Source organism: Alexandromys fortis, unplaced genomic scaffold (assembly GCF_014885135.2).
Source record: "Alexandromys fortis isolate MF-2015 unplaced genomic scaffold, M_Fortis_MF-2015_v1.1 scaffold_36, whole genome shotgun sequence".
In the NCBI taxonomy this organism is placed as follows: Eukaryota; Metazoa; Chordata; class Mammalia; order Rodentia; family Cricetidae; genus Alexandromys; species Alexandromys fortis.
The window spans coordinates 5,858,016-5,877,161 of NW_026067915.1; the positions used below are offsets into that span (position 1 = coordinate 5,858,016).

At 43.0% G+C, this 19,146-nt stretch overlaps 1 protein-coding gene across 5 annotated transcripts in view; it reads left to right on the plus strand.

Annotated features, from left to right (window-relative positions):
• Positions 1-19,146, plus strand: part of Cpne4 (copine 4) — a 597,421-nt gene that overhangs the window by 553,985 nt on the left and 24,290 nt on the right. For all 5 annotated transcript variants that reach the window (XM_050139472.1, XM_050139476.1, XM_050139473.1 and 2 more), the window contains 4 exons: positions 1,513-1,611; positions 6,029-6,115; positions 7,101-7,160; positions 18,003-18,136. In XM_050139472.1, the coding sequence (XP_049995429.1) occupies positions 1,513-1,611; positions 6,029-6,115; positions 7,101-7,160; positions 18,003-18,136 (380 nt within the window). The remainder of the gene's footprint in view (positions 1-1,512; positions 1,612-6,028; positions 6,116-7,100; positions 7,161-18,002; positions 18,137-19,146) is intronic.

Below are 19,146 nucleotides of genomic sequence, written 5' to 3' on the forward strand. Positions count from 1 at the left end.
GATCGCTTCCTATGTATAACCCCAGCAGCACAGACATTAAGGGCAACATTGAATAAATGGGACCTACTGAAACTGAGAAGCTTCTGCAAAGCAAAGGACACTGTCACTAAGACAAAAAGGCAACCCACTGACTGGGAGAAGATCTTCACCACCCCCGCAACAGACAAAGGTCTGATCTCCAAAATATATAAAGAACTCAAGAAACTAGATGTTAAAATGCTAATTAACCCAATTAAAAAATGGGGCACTGACCTGAACAGAGAATTCTCAACAGATGAAATTCAAATGGCTAAAAGACACTTAAGGATATGCCCACATCACTTTTTATTGTTTAAAAATTATTTTTAAAATATCATAAGCATGGATTGTAAGGGGTAAATTTGGAAATACTGATGACAAAAAGATCCTGGAAGGTTTTGGAAGACCTATTAGCTGATACTCATTTTTACTCAAATGAGGTAATTAGCATAATTAATAGATCATGTGGATGGAGAAATGCAAGGGAGGCCAGGAGACCACCTGGGTGGCTATTGTAGTAACAGGTTCAGAAGAAGTACAGAAAAGAAGAGAAGGAGTGGAGCCAAGCAATGTGTAGCAGATGGCATGGAGAGAACCAGTGTGTGACATGGGAGGGTAAAGACAAATACTGGGAATGGAGGCCGTTTTCAGTTTGTAGTAACTACATGGATGTAGGTGCAATTTATCTTAACAAAAAATTAAATGTGTAAGACTGTATCTGGGGGTAGGACATATTCCTTTGTTCCTAATTATCTAGTGATGCAGCCAGTCAGGGAGCTTGTTGACTTAATCTAGTCACTATAGAAAGTATTGCTAGGACACCCAGAATCTAACCATAACAGTTGTAGATGGATCTCTCTTGTTAGATGTGAACAGCCACAACTGGGTGATGGATGTGTGCTATTTAACAGTGTGGCTTATTTATTGGTCACGGCTATCCATCCATTTCTCTTGAAGGTGCCATGAAAGCTTTCACTTTTTGACCTTTTCATCTGCTTTTGTTGGCATTTACTTTTATCATCCACAAAATAGAAAAAATAAGAGTAATGCCACTCAATCAAAATCGCTAACAGGCCACTGTTCTGAAAGCTATGAATCCATGAACTCAGATATGTTCTCTGACTGTAAACCAGAGATTATCTGTGATTGTCTTAAAATATTTTTTATCATAATCAGGGAGAAAAGGCATCTGAATTGGAGGCCAGACAACTACCTTCAAGACTCAGGCTGACATTCGCTAGACAGCCCTTCCAGCTAGTCACAACTTTCTCCTCTGGGTCTCACTGGCTTCTGAAAACACTGCTAGGTTAGCACAGTGACCGATGTTGTCGCTAACAAAGACAAGTAAAGCGCTACAGAAACCGATGGGATATTACATCAACCTTTTATTACAGACCAAACAGTTATGATATACTCCTTCTCATAAAGTTCACTCTGCCTATAGCTGCTGTGATAAAAATCTTAGGGGAAAACAATCATCTTTTTGTCTTACAGTGCATAGTGTGGGATTGGGACTCCAATGGCAAGCATGACTTTATCGGAGAATTCACCTCCACTTTCAAGGAGATGAGAGGAGCCATGGAAGGGAAACAGGTAGGTGGTTATCCCAGACACTCTCTAGAATGCACCTTTAGCTAAAAATGGAAATGCTAGCCAGATGGTGATGGCACACACCTTTATCCCAGAACTTGGGAGGCAAAGATAGGCTGGTCTCTGTGAGTTCGAGGCCAGCCTGGTCTACAAAAGCTAGTTCTGTAGGCTCCAAAGCTACAGAAAAACCCTGTCTCAAAAAAAAAAAAAAAACACCAAAAAAAGAAAATGGAAATTCTAAAGGCAAATCTTCCATGATTGAGTCTGATGGAAATGGAGGATTGTGGGATATGATTCTAGACAATCCTAATGAAAACCATTCTGTGACCTTGTCAAGACATCACCCTGAAATAGAAGTCTCTCTATTTCAATTCATTGAGTGGTTCAATGAATAAATGCCTAATTTCCTTTAGCTATGCAATCTTGCAAAAGTAGCATTACTTTCCCAAGGGCCACAATTAAAGTCAACACTAAATGATAAGCCATCACTCCCTAGATAATAAGGAACACAGCTTAGAGAAACTGCTGCTGCAGTGAACGTACAGACTCAGGCCCTATCAAGCTAATAAGTCAATGCCAGCTTAGCAACACCACCTGCTGCAGCTCCAAAGTGTCTCATAAAGCTGCATCCTGCTCTCCTCTATAAACAGAAATAGTCAAATCAATAAGGAGGGGAAACATTTCATCTTTCGGTTCCCAAGAGGCCATTGAAAGTAGAATTCTAACATTCATCATGACTGAAGACCACCAAGCCTAGACGCTTCCAGATAAACAGAGATAAATCTATAACTCCCACTGAGGCCATGGAATGCAAGGCACTGCACTTTTCTCTATCCCGGAGATACCAGGAGAATTTGGTTCCATCTCAAGGCTCTGCACCTCTGCTGACACATTTATATGGCAGGGGCAATTCTTTTCTTTGGTGATTTTAAATCTGCTGTGCCCGGCTATAGGTGGGCAGTGACCAGCCATGCCAACATTGTCTCTTCTCTCCTGAAGCTAACAGACTGATAGGAGCCAAAGTAGAGTCTAAATATGAACCAAATAAACCAAAACCTGAAAGACATTTACAATTTGTGAAGGGTGTTTTTTAAAAAAGAAAGACAGGACTGAGAAGCTGGCTCCTCCAGTAAAGGTACTTGCTACCAAGCCTATGAGCTTGATCCCCAAGGATCCAAAAAGTAGAAGGAGAGAACCAACTCCTGGAAGTTATCCTCTGACATCTACATATGTGCATGGATCATTCACATGTGCATATATATACATACACAGAAACACACACACATGCCTATCAATATATATAGATATATGTGATTATTTTAAAAATTAGAAAAAAAATCAGTTTAGTTACAAAATGAGTTACAAGGTAAAAGGTAACATTTAGTTTCAGATCCTTTAAAGATAAGAAGCCCATCTGGCAATGAGTAAGGGAATAGAGAGAAGAATGATTTGAGGTACTGAGGTAGGAAAGAGCTTGGTGTGCTCGAGGACATGGAAAAGGACCAGTATAACAGGTACAGAGAGGATGAGGTGACCTTACATGGAAAGTGCTCAAGATAGCGGGGGCCAGGATGAGCTGGCTCTAAGAGCATCACCTGAATGCTAAAAGGACATATTCAAACTGTGATCTGTAGTACAGTGGCCACCAACCTTGTGACTATGTTATTGGATCCACCTGTCAGTAATATTAGCCCCCCCTCCAAGTGCTTAGTAACCTCATGCAACTGGTGGCTGTTATATTGGATGGTGAAGACATGGGGTATCTCCATCAATGCAGGAAGTTTCATTGGGTGATGCTGGAAAAGATCAAATTGGTTTGAATTTGCTAAAGTATTGTATTTGCAGTCATGGGGCAATAGCTCAGCCTAACCCTAAGTTGGTAGAATGATTGCTGTATAAGCATCAAGGCCTGAGTTTGATCACCAGAACCCATATTAGAAAGTCAGGCATGGTGGCATGCTCTGCACTAGGGAGGTGAAGACAGGAGGGTAGTTGAGGCTTACCAGCTGGCCAGCCTAGCCTGGCCAATAAATGATCATATCTCAAAAGAAAAGGTGGATAACTCCTGAAGATCAACACCTGAGATGGGTCTCTGGCCTGTACATACATGTGCACACACACACACACAGGGGGGGGGGGCTGACTAGTGTGTAAGCATTTACAGAAAAGAGGATGTACTTGGTTAGGCAGCCACTACCATAGTAGGACGAGATACAAGATGTGATAGTGACCTGGACTGCATGACACTGGGCAGAGACGAAAGTAATAAGATTTAAGAACTAGGGCTGGAGAGATGGCTCAGCGGTTAAGAGCATTGCCTGCTCTTCCAAAGGTCCTGAGTTCAATTCCCAGCAACCACATGGTGGCTAACAACCATCTGGAATGAGGTTTGGTGCCCTCTTCTGGCCTTCAGGCATTCACGTGAACACAATATTGTATACATAATAAATAAATAAATTTAAAAAAAAAGATTTAAGAACTATAAGATTTGTTGAGAGATGGGGAATGGGAGGGAGGGAAAGGACAATGCAATGATCCTGAGAAGGGAAGATTTGTGGAAGAGGCCCAGTTGGTTATGAAAGTCAGAGAATCAGGTTTTAGAGGATTGTTATCTGAAAAGGTGTTTTAGGTTCCGTCAAAGAGAAAAGGTTAAGACTGAATGAAGGTGTTGAGTAAATAGGGAGAGCTGACAGACAGGAGAGCAGAAGCCTTGAACCTGAGAACCCAGTGTCTACAACAGAGGGAAAAAGAAGAGCCCCATTGTTCATCCTCCCTTTCATTGCCTGGGTCAGCATGCTGACAGAACAGGGTAATTCCTTAACTAATCTTCATTAATTCTTGAGTATCTCATAAGCATCTTTAGTTTGAGGAGATCAAGGGAAAGTTTTGCAGCATCAAATAAGAGGGCAACCCCAGGACCCTGCTGAAGAGGGTCATTAGAGTGATAATACTGATGTGTGAGTCTTTGAGTCACCAGGGAAGTGGTTCAGAGTCACGTCCATGGCCTTCTGGGTGGTAAGTCACTACTGTTATCTGCTGCTGAGTAATTAATTGCCCACTAACTTCCTACCTGAAAATAGTCATTATTACTTCACGTTTTCTTGGTTGACAATTTTGTCTGGCTCACCCAGGGATGTGGGATTCCCCTCTGTATCCTGTGAACAGCATTGGTTAATAAAGCAACTGTCTTAGGCCTGTGATAGGGTAGAGTAGAGCTAGGTGGGAAAAACTAAGCTGAATGCTGGGAAAAAGGAGGTGGAGTCAGGGAGAAGCCATGTAACCCCACCAGAGACAAACACCAGAACTTTACCTGGTAAACCACAGCCATGCGGCAAAACACAGATTAATAGAAATATGTTAAATAAAACTAGAGCTAATGGGCCAAGCAGTGATTTAATTAATACAGTTTATGTGTGATTATTTTGGAGCTGAGCAGCCAGGAACAAACAAGCTCCCTCTTCCTACTACAACCTAGGATAGTGCCTCCTATGATGCCATGATACTCTCATGCTTTCATGCATAAGCAGCAGAGATGGCTGGTGAAGCTCTCCATGTGATGTCTGGTTTTTGTTGTTATGTTGGGGGTGGTGGTCACAGCAGTGGTGGCACTAGAGGCAGAGGTGGCGGTGGAGGTTTTATCCTGCAATGTAGAAATTTTTTTACAAAGTGGCAGAACAAAACTTGCAAGCAATAAAAGGCAGTTTCAGAACAATGGTGTTTCTCTAGCTTCTATTCTCACAACATTTTTAGTGTCCCATTGGCCAATACAAGTCATATAACCAGTGCAAGGGCACTGAGGTCACTAGGAGGCCAATGAAGTGTCAGTGTAGCCTGCTATGTCTTCCTCCAAAGCTGCTTCTTTTTGATTGTCAAGAATAAACTTTTGTATCCCAAGTGGATGGATTCAGGGTCCATCTCCTTCAGGACCATGAACAGAAACGTCCAGGGAATGTTGGGTGTTTGACTCTCAATTACTTCTGCCTCATGAAATCTTCTGTAGTCTGGAAGAGCTGATAATTGTTCTAGACAGTTACCAGTTAATTCCTCAATTCTCAGTTCTTCCCAAAGCTTTGATTCTGTCCTTCATGAAGTGTCCTCCAGGGTCAGAGCCTAGGGAAAGGCTCAGAACTGAGGACCATGAACTCAGTTAAAAAGAAGAGAAATCCAAGGTACAGAAGAGTCAAACAACCCAGGATAGGACACATAGCTGGAAAATGAAGGCATGGATATGCACCAGGTGCCTTGGTCTCTGTCAGTTGCTCTCCCCTCCCCTGCCATTTTCCCGAATGCCAGAGTTACCACCTCAAGGCCACGTTCCAGCTATCCAGTTCCACATGCTTGTTTCCAGAAGCTTGACCTCATTCAAAGACTTGACTTCTTCTTGAAGGTACTCACTTACATGTCACCCTTTATTCTGTAGGTACAGTGGGAATGCATCAACCCCAAGTACAAGGCCAAGAAGAAGAATTACAAGAACTCAGGCATGGTGATTCTGAATCAATGTAAGGTATGTATATGTAATCCCATCCCTGCTAGAGTAGTCTTGGGGAAGAAGTTCAAGTCGTATGATCAAATGGGAAGAAGTTTTACAAGAGAATGACCTTCTCTAAGACAAAATTCATAAAATCAATGTAGCACCAGACAAAGGAAATGAAATAAGATTATGAATGGCCTAGAAGCTGTGACAGCCCAATACTACCTTCCCCTTCCCAGAGACAGTCCTGGCCCCAAAGAACAGCAAAGTGGAGGTGATAGCTCAGGCCCTTCTATGCACAGGGCAGTGCTCAAGAAAGATACTCAAATGGTGTGGGGAAGAGTGACTAAGTATAAGGCGTTCCTTGTTCTAAAATAGTAATGAGTGTTGAAAACATGGTTTAGGTCTCAGCCCAAAGGTAGTTGTCAAAGCAATAGATAAGCCCAAATAAAGGGGAACAGAGGGTAGGAATCTGCAGAAATCCTGGGCCCATCTGTATGGACATTGAAGAACCCTCCACAGATATCTTTTTATTCTTTTCTTTACCTGGAAGATGTCTTAGTTAGGGTTTCTGTTGCTATGAAGAGACACCATGAGCACAGCAACTCTTACAAAGGAAAACATGTAATTAGGGGTCTGGCTTACACTTCAGAGGTTTAGTCCATTATCTTCATGGTGGCAGGGAGAACATGGTAGCATGCAGGCAGACATGGTGCTAGAGATGAAGCTGAAAGTTCTACATCTTGATCTGCAGGCAACAGGAAGTGAACTATGTTCTACACTGGGCAGAGTTTGAGCACAAGTCCTCAAAACCTGCCTCCATAGTAACACACTCCTTGTTGTCATGCAACAAGGTCACACCTCCTAACGGTGTCACTTCCTGTAGGCTAAGCATTCAGAACACGAGTCTACCAGGGTGGGGGGCATACCTGTTCACACCACCACAGCAGCCCATACCTTCAGTCTGATGGGAAAGAGATCATGCTGTTACTAACTAACCCAGGCCTCTCCCGTGTAGATTCACAAGATGCATTCCTTCTTGGACTACATCATGGGTGGCTGCCAAATCCAGTTTACAGTAAGTTGTTTTTGTGTTTGTTCTTATTTGGGGAATAAGGCGTGGGAATGGTGTTGGGTTTGAGGACATGCAGAGACAAGAGTTTTTCAAACTCTTAAGCACGTTTTTAAGCCCTATTGCTAGAGTCTGGCATGGGACCCTGTTTTGAAAGTGATATCCTATTCCTGCTCCTTCTGGGGAGTATGATCCCTGCTCCTCAACCTCAGCTGGGTTGGAAAGCCCTCCTTGTGCTTTCATTTTCTAAAGTAACTCCATGAGGTGTGAGATGCGAGGCAGGCTGTAATTGCTGGAGCCCATGGCTAGCCAGAAGGATGAAAAGGAAGAGAGCCATGCTGCTCTATTCGACTGAGCTAAGACAGATGCCTTGGTTGTGTTCATGTAACTAGAACACAGGCATCATTGTCAAACCCACTGAGCAGTAGCAAGGGAAAGCTATCCAAATGCTTTCTCAGGCAATGAAAAGAGAATCTCAAAGACTGGAGGACCAAGTTAAATCAGGTTGAGAGAGAATGGGTATCTAGTCTCAGCAGGTGAATTGAGGATCATCTTCTATTTGTAATCCATGGTCTTGTGGGATTTAGACACTACTATGTGTGTTTGGCTTAGGTAATTGATTCTCTTAATCATGAATGAAGGAGATGGTGATATGACTCAGTGGGTAAAGGAATTTGCCAGAAGGCTAATGACTTGAGTTTGCTCTCCAGGACTCACCTGGTGGAAAGAGCAAGCCAACTCACACATGTGGGCCCCGTCCTCTACACAATTGCCATGAAACACATGCACACACAAAAATTGTATCCATCTGCCCTGGAACAACTTGTCTTCACTCACTTGGTATTCAAAAATGTTCTGAGATATAGGCAGATGTAACTTTCAGGAAGAACATACTCAGATAACAAAATATAGGTGAATGCACAGGAAAGAAATATGGATTATAACATTGAAGAGATGGAATTTGTACTTAGCTATCTTCTTACAGGACTGTACTTGTGAAGCTGAACTCTCTTTAGTTCTTGTGACCAAATCAGCCACATGAGGAAAACATGAAAAATGAGTTTTTTAGATTTTGTATGTGTTTTGGTACAACAAAATTGACAAAATCCATTTATTCCCAGGACCGTGGATAGTGGGTCACAGGACTAAAAGAGGGAATTGAAACAGATGACCATTTGATGGGTCAGTGTCTCTTGAACAAAAGACTTACATGGCAGTTTGAATGAAAATGTCCCCCATAGGCCCATAGGGAGTGGCATTATTTGAAAGGATTAGGACATGTAGCCTTGTTAGAGTATGTGTGGTTTGTCGGTGGAAGTGTATCACTGGGGATGGGCTTTGAAGTTTCAGAAGCTCAAGCCAGGCCCAGTGTCACTCTTTCTTCCTGCTGCCTGCAGATTCAGATGTAGAACTCTTAGCTCCTTCTCCAGTGCCACATTTGCCTGAGTGCTGTCATCCTTCTAACCATGACTGTAACGAGCTAAACTTCTGAACCTGCGAGCCAGCACCAATTAAATGTTTTCCTTTAAAAGAGTTGTCATGGTCATGGTGTCTCTTCACAGCAATAGAATACTAAGATAACTTAGTTGTAATGTTGTAATGTCAGAAAGGTCACTCAGCATTGCCCATTTACTTTGGAATGCTTACTGAAGCTGGTCACTGCTATAAAGTCTAAGATTCTCAAGTGATGGAGCCACTTCCCTCCTGCATGTACATGGGTGTATAATGAAGGCAACAAAAACATGTTCTGTGTGGTGGTCTTCTTACTGATCTATGTCTATCTACAGGGAAGTAGTGAAGGAAGAAAATTTGTCAAGGAGAGTCCCTGAAATAGTTTCCCAAGATATTGGGTAAAAGACTGATGTCAGAAAACTATTTATAGGTTTCCAAGGGAAAGCTCTATTGATTTCAGTTTGTTTTAGATTCTGTAGATCCTAGGCTCTTGAACAATTCCTTATTCAACCTTCACAAGCTTGCTTTGCCCTTGGAGCTGTGCTGCAGAGCATCAGCTACCCCACAGGCTTCCTGGACCACATCCCGACTCATTTTGGTAGTTCTTTGAGAATTTCATGCAATTGATTTTGATCATTTTTACCTAATTCCTCCTGAATTCAACCCATTTTCATTTCTATTGAACTTGTGTCCTCCTTTTCCACATCAAAGCCAATTTGTGTCACGCAGTTATTCTGAATGTGTGACCGTCCACTCATCGACGAACCAGTGTCTACACTCTTGGGGAGGCTTGAGACTGATTGACTTTGGAAGTTGCCTTTCATGCTCTATGTTCTTCAACTTTCTCACTTTATTGACCTTCCTCAGCTGGGTAGAGGCTATCTCAGTGTTTGTCATCAACATCACCCCAAGTCCTAATTTCCCATCTTCTCTGGGGCCAATTGATAGACCTGTGGTAGATATGAGCAGAGATAGCAGTCCAGAGCAGAAAATGAGGAGAGGAGAATGTAAGGTAACACTGAGAAGGGGCCAGGCCATTAAGGGTTCCACCATCAAACCCTTCTGTGGGCCTCAGGTTAGACTCTCGAAGGAGAGTAAGAATTCTACATGCTGGTCCAAGAAAATGTGCCCATCACTCCAACAGCATTTGCTTCCGAAATGAAGCCAGCTTTCCTATTATAAAATTCTTACTGCTTTCATAAGACAAACTGATGTAAATTTTAAGCTGTAGTGCAGTTAATTAAAAGTAGTATGTGATTTAATTGGGCTTGATAGTGCCTATGTTTCACCCAGTAACTTTACTGCAACATGAAAAGGGGTGGCAGAGACCTGAGAAGTGAGGGGAGGAGGGCTTCCTGGTGTGGAGATGGCAGGGAAGATACAAGAGGGAGGAAAGTCATTATAGCCCTGCATCACCCTGAGGTAAAGATGCTCATAAGCTCATGATGCAGCCATGGCTGCTGAGCAAGACCAGTAGCTTTAGTCCTGAGAAACTCAGGTCCTGAACAGTGATATTCAAGGATCAGAAGTGACACAAAGTTCTAGGTATTCTCCATTTCATCCTGCAGTGAAGGACTCTTCCTTCCCTCCCACCCCTTCTGAACCCCATGCACCTGTACTGGCCAGATACCCCTGCTTTTAACTGTTTCTTGGGTTTGCCCTTTGATGGGCACCAGTCAGAGAGCAAAAGGGAAAAGCAACGCAGAAGACTCGTTTCTCTAGATTTTCACTTCCCAGGCTGGAAACACAGAGACCTTTTTCATCCACAGGTCACTGTTCCTAACACATGCCCTGTCCTTCGTACTCTTCTTGCTGAGTTCTAGAAACTGTCCTTCCTACCCTTTATGAACGGTTTTACATACCCTTTCCCACACATTTGTGGGCCATCTCTTTATTAAACTCTGCCCAGTCGCCTCTTCTGAGTGAGCTATTTTCTGGAGAGACTCTGAGTATCTGGCGTGACATGTCACAGATGGCCAAGAGCAGCCTTTGTGACTTCCATGGGACGCTGGTAAAGCAGTAAACCACTCCCAACATCAGACTGTTTGAAATACTGTTATTTAACCCTAAACTTGCAAGAAAAATATCAGTTTTAGCTGAAAGAACAAAGCACATGAATAAATATGACCCTAGGGATTTGGTTTGAAACCACCCTCATGAACTAAGCATTTATGTACGTGAATTCAAATGAAAATTGCTAGAAGCTTACTTTATTAAAATGAACAGCAGAGTCTATTTAGGGGTGTGTTGAGAGATATCTTTGGGTCAGAAGTTGAGGTGATTTGAGTGTTGGGGTAATTTTGTACATAATGAAATGTTCAAGTAGATGAATAACAGGACAGAAAGCAATAGCCATGTGTTTTCAAGAAGTGAATCCAGAGGTGTTTACCAAATACTACTTATCAAAAGTTACTGATGGTAGTGGAGAAGGGTAGAAAATGAAGCACAAAATGAAAGCAGATGCAACAAATCTAATGGAAGGTGACAAGAGGGTGACCTAGTGTGGCAGCAAGAGAAGGGGCTATGTGGAAAGTAAGGTACTGAGTCTGAGTCTTGGATACAAAGAAGAAATTTTGGAAGCCAATGAGTCTAGGATGACTTGGACTTGGTGCCTGACTAGCAAAGCCTGGCAGTGTTATTCATGGACAAATGTAAGAGAGCTACAAACAAAAGGATGAATTTGCTTTAGGGGATGTTGGAACTGTGTTTGAATGTCCCGTGGATAGCATCTAAAAAAAATGCAAGTCTCAGTTCCAAGAATCAGGCACAATTGCATACATCTCCTTCTGGATGAGAAAGACAAAGAGAATTAACAAAGACAAGAGGCCCAATGACGGGAAGTCGCAGAAGTCATCAATGGACAAAAGAAGAGACGGCAAAGAAGCAGAAAGTCCAGAAACTCAAATGACCAGGGGATGGGGCAGTTACAAGATCAGGGCAATAATCTCAAGTGATAAAGAAAAGAGGGAAAGAGAACAAGCAAGGACTGTGGTGAGCAGGCATAGGTCATCTCTAACAGAACACTTTCAGCAGAATAAGGTAAAAGAGACCCTGTGTTAGTGTGTAAACAGAAGATAAAGAAAGAGCATCATAGGTGTGAACTCAAGAACATCAACAACAAAGGGAGGATGGCAATTTAGGGTCGGAGGAGCAGTGTTGGGCTAGAGTGAGGCAATAAGCAGAGAAGTGAAGCAAGGCAAAGATGCTCTGTGGAGCTGTGGTGTGATTCAGAGACATGCATTTGCCTGGATGTATAGCATCGCAATACAAGAAAGACAAACGATGTTAAAGGAGCCTTAGTCAATAATTCATTTTTGGTCATTTTAGAACATTTGAGAACCTGATGCACAACCTGTATTATGTCAGTAGATAATGTGCACACTTGATGTACACACGACCGTGAAAAATTGAGATCACCCTGAGGACAAGCTTTATATATGCCTCATGAGAATCCTGGAGACATAAGCACCAAGATCAACCATGGTGTCTCAACCTTGGAGGAGGTGAATGGAGGGTGAAGCAGATAACAGAGGGAGGCATGTGGCTTGACACATGGCACTGCAGCTAAAAATAAAACAAGATATGAGAACTTCATAGACAAAATATAATTATAGACAGTGCAGAAGAGGCAGGTGCTGTGCAGTGCTTGGAAAGGAGATGGTGGAGGAATGAAAGGCTTCCTTTGAAAGCTGTGGCTTTTATAGATGCATAAAAATGTTCATTGTCACATAGATTTCCACAGATAGGAACTTTTACAGCTTAAATGTTCAACAGTAAAATAACGTCTGTGTAAACTACAGTACTTCATCTAAGTGGACTCTGATGAAGCCATTTTAAATTATACTTTCAAGGACTAGGTAATCAGAGGAAGCCATGTCTATGATAGCACCAACGGAAAAGAAAACCAGAAAGACTCTGTGACTACAGCTATACAATAGATCATCATGAAGCATGTCTCTATGAGTGGTATATGTTTGCGTATACATATACATACACATATATTATATTTGACTGTGTCCCTAGGGAGCATGTTGACCCTCAAAGCAACAGAATTGGGAAGTGAGCTCTACGATCTCTCTGAAGGTTTATAGGTCATAAGGGTTTTACCCTCTTGGTTACTTATAGTATAGTATAGTTATAATTCAAGTTATAAAAGAGAATGTGTCTATGTTCACTCTTACTCATGCCCCTCTCTCTTCCACAATGGGATGAAACAGTAAAATAGCCCTGGTCAGGTTCTAGCAGTGAGCCCTTGGATACCTCAGCCCTTGCAACCATGGCCCAGTTCCTTCTCTATCATTTGTAAATGACCCAGCCTATAGGATTCTGTTATGGCAATACCAAACAGATGGAAGAAACATTGAATAAAACAGCTAGAAAAACAAGTAAAAATCACCTCCTAAGCTATAGAATCATGAGCAGCAATTTTTATTGATCTTTTTGCATGGCTACTTGTGTGATTTGTGGTTGTAAAAATTAAAAATGTTATTTTCCACTTACTTCTGACTTTACAGTGTGTTTAGTAATATGGTATTATATATGAAGCTGAATGTGTATTGAAGGGTGACAGCTAGTTAGTTCCTGGATGCTTAGCCCTGAAATAACCACACAGAAATCATATTATTTAAATCACTGCTTGGCCCTTTAACTTTAGCTTCTTACTGGCTAACTCTTACATCTTAATTTAACCCATCTCCATTAATCTGTGCATCACCACCAGGTCGTGACCTGCCAGCAAAGTTTCAAAACATCTGACTCTGGCAGCAGCTCCATAGCTTTTCTTGACTCCACCTCCTTTCTCCCAGCATTCAGCTTTGTTTTCCCCACCTAGCTCTGTTCCCCTATAACTCTGCTATAGGCCCAAAGCAGGTCCTTTATTTATCAATGGTAATCATAGCATACAGAGGAAAATCCCACATCAAATGTGGATTCTCCCACTCTGACCATCAAATCGGAAGCCTGGATTATTTATTCAAGACTTTATCAGAAAATCTTTTTTTACTCTAGCACATTTAACATGGCTTATAGGTACTGAGTATCATGGCTTAAGCTTCTAAATCTTTATTTTAGACCCCATATTAAATACTGATAGACTCTGAGATACAAGACTAAGCCCTACCTGCTCACACATACCCTGGGTACAATAAGAAGAGAAGACAAATGCTTTACCATTTCCAAGAAATGAGCCAAGTGGGTTCAGGAAAATAAATTTTTTTCCATGACTGCCTTGTGGAATTTTGTGGAAACAGAAAACAAGAGTTTAGCTTATCACAAAAAAAAAAGACCAAAGTCTGTATCTCCTATTACCTGGCTTATTTCATAAGTCTGAATTGTGTCTAATTTTTTATAGCTGTCTCAGATTGTGACCATATACATGTGGGGTCCAGGTAATAAAAGATTCAACAAGTAACTAAATTCTGCAACCCAGCGGCTTGTGTCCAACAGATTCCACCAAATGACTAGTCAGTCCAGTGTTGGGCAGGTATCTGAAGAGCAGGTTGCTTGGTATAAAAAAAAAATTGTCTGAAGATGCATTCAGTCTTCACATTTACCCCCTTCCCAGAAGCAACTCCACACGCCAGAGACTCGGCAGCATCCAGGGAGCGCTTGGCTTTCTTCCTATGCACCGTTTTCACAGTTGCTCCCCACATCTGCTTCAAAACGTGAGCAGCTTCCCGGGAGCCTTCTCTCGGCTGCCCACTGAGAAGATTGGCCAGAAGACCAGGTTTCCTTCAGTGCTCTCTATCAGAAAATGAAACCTCGCCAGCTCTGCTAGCTTGCTGGCACTCAGGAATCCGGGTGTCTGCAGCCACCTCCACAGACTGGCATTTTCAGTCATTTCCTGGCTTTTATTTCTCAACTTAATCCCATCTTTCACTGCCCCCCCCCGCCCCTGTTGCTTTCTAAAATAAATCTAACCTTTCATTGCGTTCTCTTCCCACCACGGCTAACTTTAAAGAGCACGGAACTCCTGGTGGAAGGCCACCTCCTGAAGACGGATATTTTATCTCCAGCTTCTGGAGGAACACTTTAGAAATAATTGCTGGGCAGAGGAAAAAAAGAAGCTTCTATGTGCTTAAGACTGTCCATAGGCACATGATGAAAGATCTGTATGGCAACTGCGGGAAATACTAGCTGCTGCAAGATTATTTCCTTCTTCACCAGCTAACGCTGTAAAGCCTGTCCCTGCCTCTCTGGTGGACATAGACAGACACAAGTACTAATCCTATGGGTGGCTTCAGGCCACTAAAACCAAGTAGCCCGATTCTAACCTTCTAACCCAGCCTTCATGTTAGTCTATTGTCCAGCGGGTGTATTAGCTTCTTTTCACCACAAATAAACCTGCCTCTTCTTTCTCCTAAGACATCCAGCTCCACATGAAATAGGTCACTAAATCCTATTGGGTTCCCACCCTGCATGTGTTTAGTGACAATCCCCTTCTCACCACCATCTCTGCTCCACCCTAGTTTATTAAAACTAATGAGGTTCTTCCAAGCCTGAGGATGCAGGAGTCCTAGAAATGACCTAACAGGGTTCCTCGGGGTTTACAACATAGGCACGTTTTTTGCTACACCCAGTTTCAGCTCTAAGATATGTTAAAATCACTTTTAAATGTATCTTTGCTAAATTTCTATGTCTTCCTATCTGATGTGGTACACCCTTCTCCATGTATCATGTCACCGTCTAGATGAAACACCCAGGCTCAGACACCAGCCATTGGCGGAGGCATGACGAGAGCCTCTCACCTGCCTGGGGAGAACAGGAGAGGTCCTTCTGTCTCCAGTTTCTGCTTCTCTGCACGGGTTTTTCTCCATCCATTCTACCTGATTTCATCTCCCAGTTTCACATCATACCACTGATACGTGTCTGACTGAGGTCACATGATACCCTTGACATTGCAGGTTCTGAAGACCTGAGGTCGACTGGCATTGACAGTCAGAAGGCCCAGGCAGGATGCCTTCCATTGTGAGGGATACTGTCATGATAGTTTTTTTTTTTTTTTGATTTTTCAAGACAGGGTTTCTCCATAGTTTTTGGTTCCTGTCCTGGAACTAGCTCTTGTAGACCAGGCTGGCCTCGAACTCACAGAGATCCGCCTGCCTCTGCCTCCTGAGTGCTGGGATTGAAGGCGTGCGCCGCCACGGCCCGGCTTGTCATGATAGTTCTGTAAACAGAAGTGAGATGGCTTCGCAGGCCTGAGACTCTGGCTCAATCTTCGGCATTATTTTAACAATACTAATAACAACAAAAACTGTCAACGTTTTCCAATGACTTATTCTTCAGAGAATGTATCATCACAGTAATAGCCATATGTCGAAATAATCTCTGGAAGAGGTGGCTGTTTGGTCTGGGGTTTTGATTTGGCAAGGTCTTACTACATAGCCCAGGCTAGCCTAGAACTGATAATCCCTCCGCCTCAGCCTAAGCACTGCAATTACAGGTGGATGTCATCACACCAAGCTTGGGGTTTCCAAGAGTTTCTAACTGCTTTTCTCAGTAGGAAGGAAAGTGGTGACATCACACCTCACCGCCCTAGCCCTGGCTTACCTTTTAAACTCAGTTGCATCTGTGAGGAGTTGTTGCCTCCAAAATTTGTCTGAGAGAAAAAAGTTGAGAATGGTGGATCTCTGAGCTGAATTTAGGTAACCCAGGGGCCTACCACAGTATGATAAATGTCATCTCTTGTTCCGTAGCCCAGGCTGGCCTTGTTTTACAACTCTCCTGAATCAGCTTGCCTTCCCACGTGCTGGAGTCAACAGCATGTACCATCGCGCCCAGTCTCTGAGCCCCTCTTGCATGTTCCTCTTAGAGATATTTTTCTAGAATTGTCTGCATGCATTTTGACTATATTTTTTCTGGCAAGAGCCTCATGAGCAGGTCCCAGGGTGCTTCCTGTCTCCTGCTCAGAAGTCATGGAGGTCTCAATTATCTCTGGCTTGCATCACAGTGCTGGATTCAAGGGAGTTTCTTTGTGAAGGTTGGTTCTCACTTTCAGGATGAAGCCCATCCCAAAAGATAGAGCATTTGAGGTCTCTTCAGGGCCACCTCCATCCACCCTCAGTTGACGGTCTTCCCACCCTTATCCATCTGCCATACACATTTTGATTGTCCTTCCCGTCCCTCCACAACTGTTTAATCACAGAGAACTGATTGATTCAAGACCACTTCCTCTGAATTTTCAGTTACATTCTGCCTCCTACCTGTCAGTCTCTCTACCTCTGATCATTTTTCAATGGGGACATTTATACCCCAATACACATATGAGGATTTTTGAAAATATTGTCATGTATTTATTGTACATAGTGATTGGCTTTATAAAGATATTTTCATTCATTCATAGTTTGTATTTTGACAAAATCACTGACCAGACTTTATCTCTCTATTCTGCTAATAGTCATCTTCTTTTGCCAAGACAGTCTGACTTCAGTTCCTTTATCGTGCGTGCGTGTGTGTGTGTGTGTGTGTGTGTGTGTGTGTGTGATGAAACTAGAGGACCACGAGAGGAAGAAGAAATCCTAAGGGATGGGGAAAGAGGGTAATAGAATCAAAGTGATAAGCAAGCAGAGGATGGGACTGAGCCAGAAGGGGCACGAGGAACTATGCAGAAGGATAATTAAGAATAAAATACGATGCCATTCATGTACACAAACTCCATAAAGAAACTCATTGCTTTTTATGCTGTCTTAAAATGTTAATTTTGAAAATGTTGAGTTGGGAGTTAAACTAACCTCAGGAAGTTGAAAGAGAAAAGACTATTGGATGACCAGACAGAGGCTTCTGTCTTCTAACTCCCACTTGGAAGGCTAAGCTACCCAGGTGTGTTCCTCGTCGCAGAGAGGAGTTCTCCTGTGAATGGCGAGAATGCTTACAGGGTTACTCCCGGGAGAAAATTTGTTAAAACCACTCCATCACATATCTCTGCAGCAGACCATTCATGGAAATATGGCATTGGCTTTCTTGGGGAGATGGGGTGTTCTCTACACTGAATTTGACCATAAGGGTTCTTGACTGTCCTTTATAGGTGGAGCTGTTCTGCCCATGGAGCACAAGAGCCCTTTCTTAGTGGATTGTGAAACTGGAACCAGATACTCTGCCCTGACCCTGGCTGCCTAGAGTTATGGATCAATGAGGACTGGGCTTTCCAAATTATAATCTCAAGTTCCACTTGGTCAGGAAGAGATGGGGATTAGAAAAGACAGCAGAGATGATGTCAGTCAAATTAATAACTAGTTGTTCAGAAAAGTAATTAACTTCTCTCACTTTCCTAATGAGCCGGATATGTCACGTGCTCTTCATTTTTCTCTGTCTGAGGCCTGGTCTCTCTCCAGGGTAGTCATGGCTCCTAAGCAATGCACTTGACTCAACCCTACCTATTCTTCTGGTTTTCCTCTTCAGGTAGCTATAGATTTCACGGCCTCTAACGGAGACCCCAGGAACAGCTGTTCCCTGCACTACATCCACCCATACCAGCCCAATGAGTACCTGAAGGCCTTGGTGGCTGTGGGAGAGATTTGCCAAGATTACGACAGGTAAGAGGCTTCGGGCATCAGCTGTGGTCTTGTCGTTCAAGTGGGGTCCCATAGGGGTTGGCTGACTCATGGCAGAAGAGAGGCAATCAGTTCCAGCAAGCCCTCATGCAGAGGCTCATAGAAGAACAGAATAAAGCCTTGAGCCAGATATTTCATTCTCTCTGTACCTAGAGAAACTGAGTTAGTGCCATGTTCACTGTAGTGAGCCGACAGTCTCTCTCTCAGCTTGCCACTCCTATTAGGCTTGTGAAGTCACTAACAGCAATCTAACTTTCATTGTGTGGACTGAGTGTGAAGGGGTCCTTGCCACTCACACTCTGTCCATGAGCCAGCATCGCCCTTGACCTACTGAACTGTTCATACATCCTAAGGAGGTTCTCAGAGGCCCGAGTTTTAGACATGATTTTATCGGATGTTGCTGTATTCATTCTCATACTTTAGACCCCTTCTATAACAGCCATCACTTTTGAAAGCACAAAACTAAAGGAAAGCTGAGTCATTTGTACACCACCACGCAGACGGAGACAGTGTTTGAACCTCATTCTTTCTCGCTCTGTACATTGAGTTCAAAACATCACTGTTTTAGAGATATGTGTCTGCCCAGGTGCGCACCTATGTGGCCAGGAACGTGTGTGTGTGTGTGTGTGTGTGTGTGTGTGTGTTCATATGTATGCAGGGATGATCTTGAGAGCCCATCAGTAGTACTTCTTTCTCCTTGACTTCTCAATGATAAATGCTAGCCTTCCCCGCCACAGTATTTCCCCCAGACAGGTGATCAGCACAACTGCAGTAAGCTGGATTCGGGCTGTCACTCCAGTGTCACCAGACAAAGCGAAGGAGCACAGACATTTGTTTAAGGCTTTTTGGGGTAGAACCAGTGTAAACATAAACGTTTACATCTCAGAGGACCCCCTGATGTGAGTGGGACACAAGGCTAGTCAGTAATGAGCTGTGGTGAGCTGACCTTTTCATCCAAGAAAATAAACAAAACGACTCTATCCTCTGGGTCT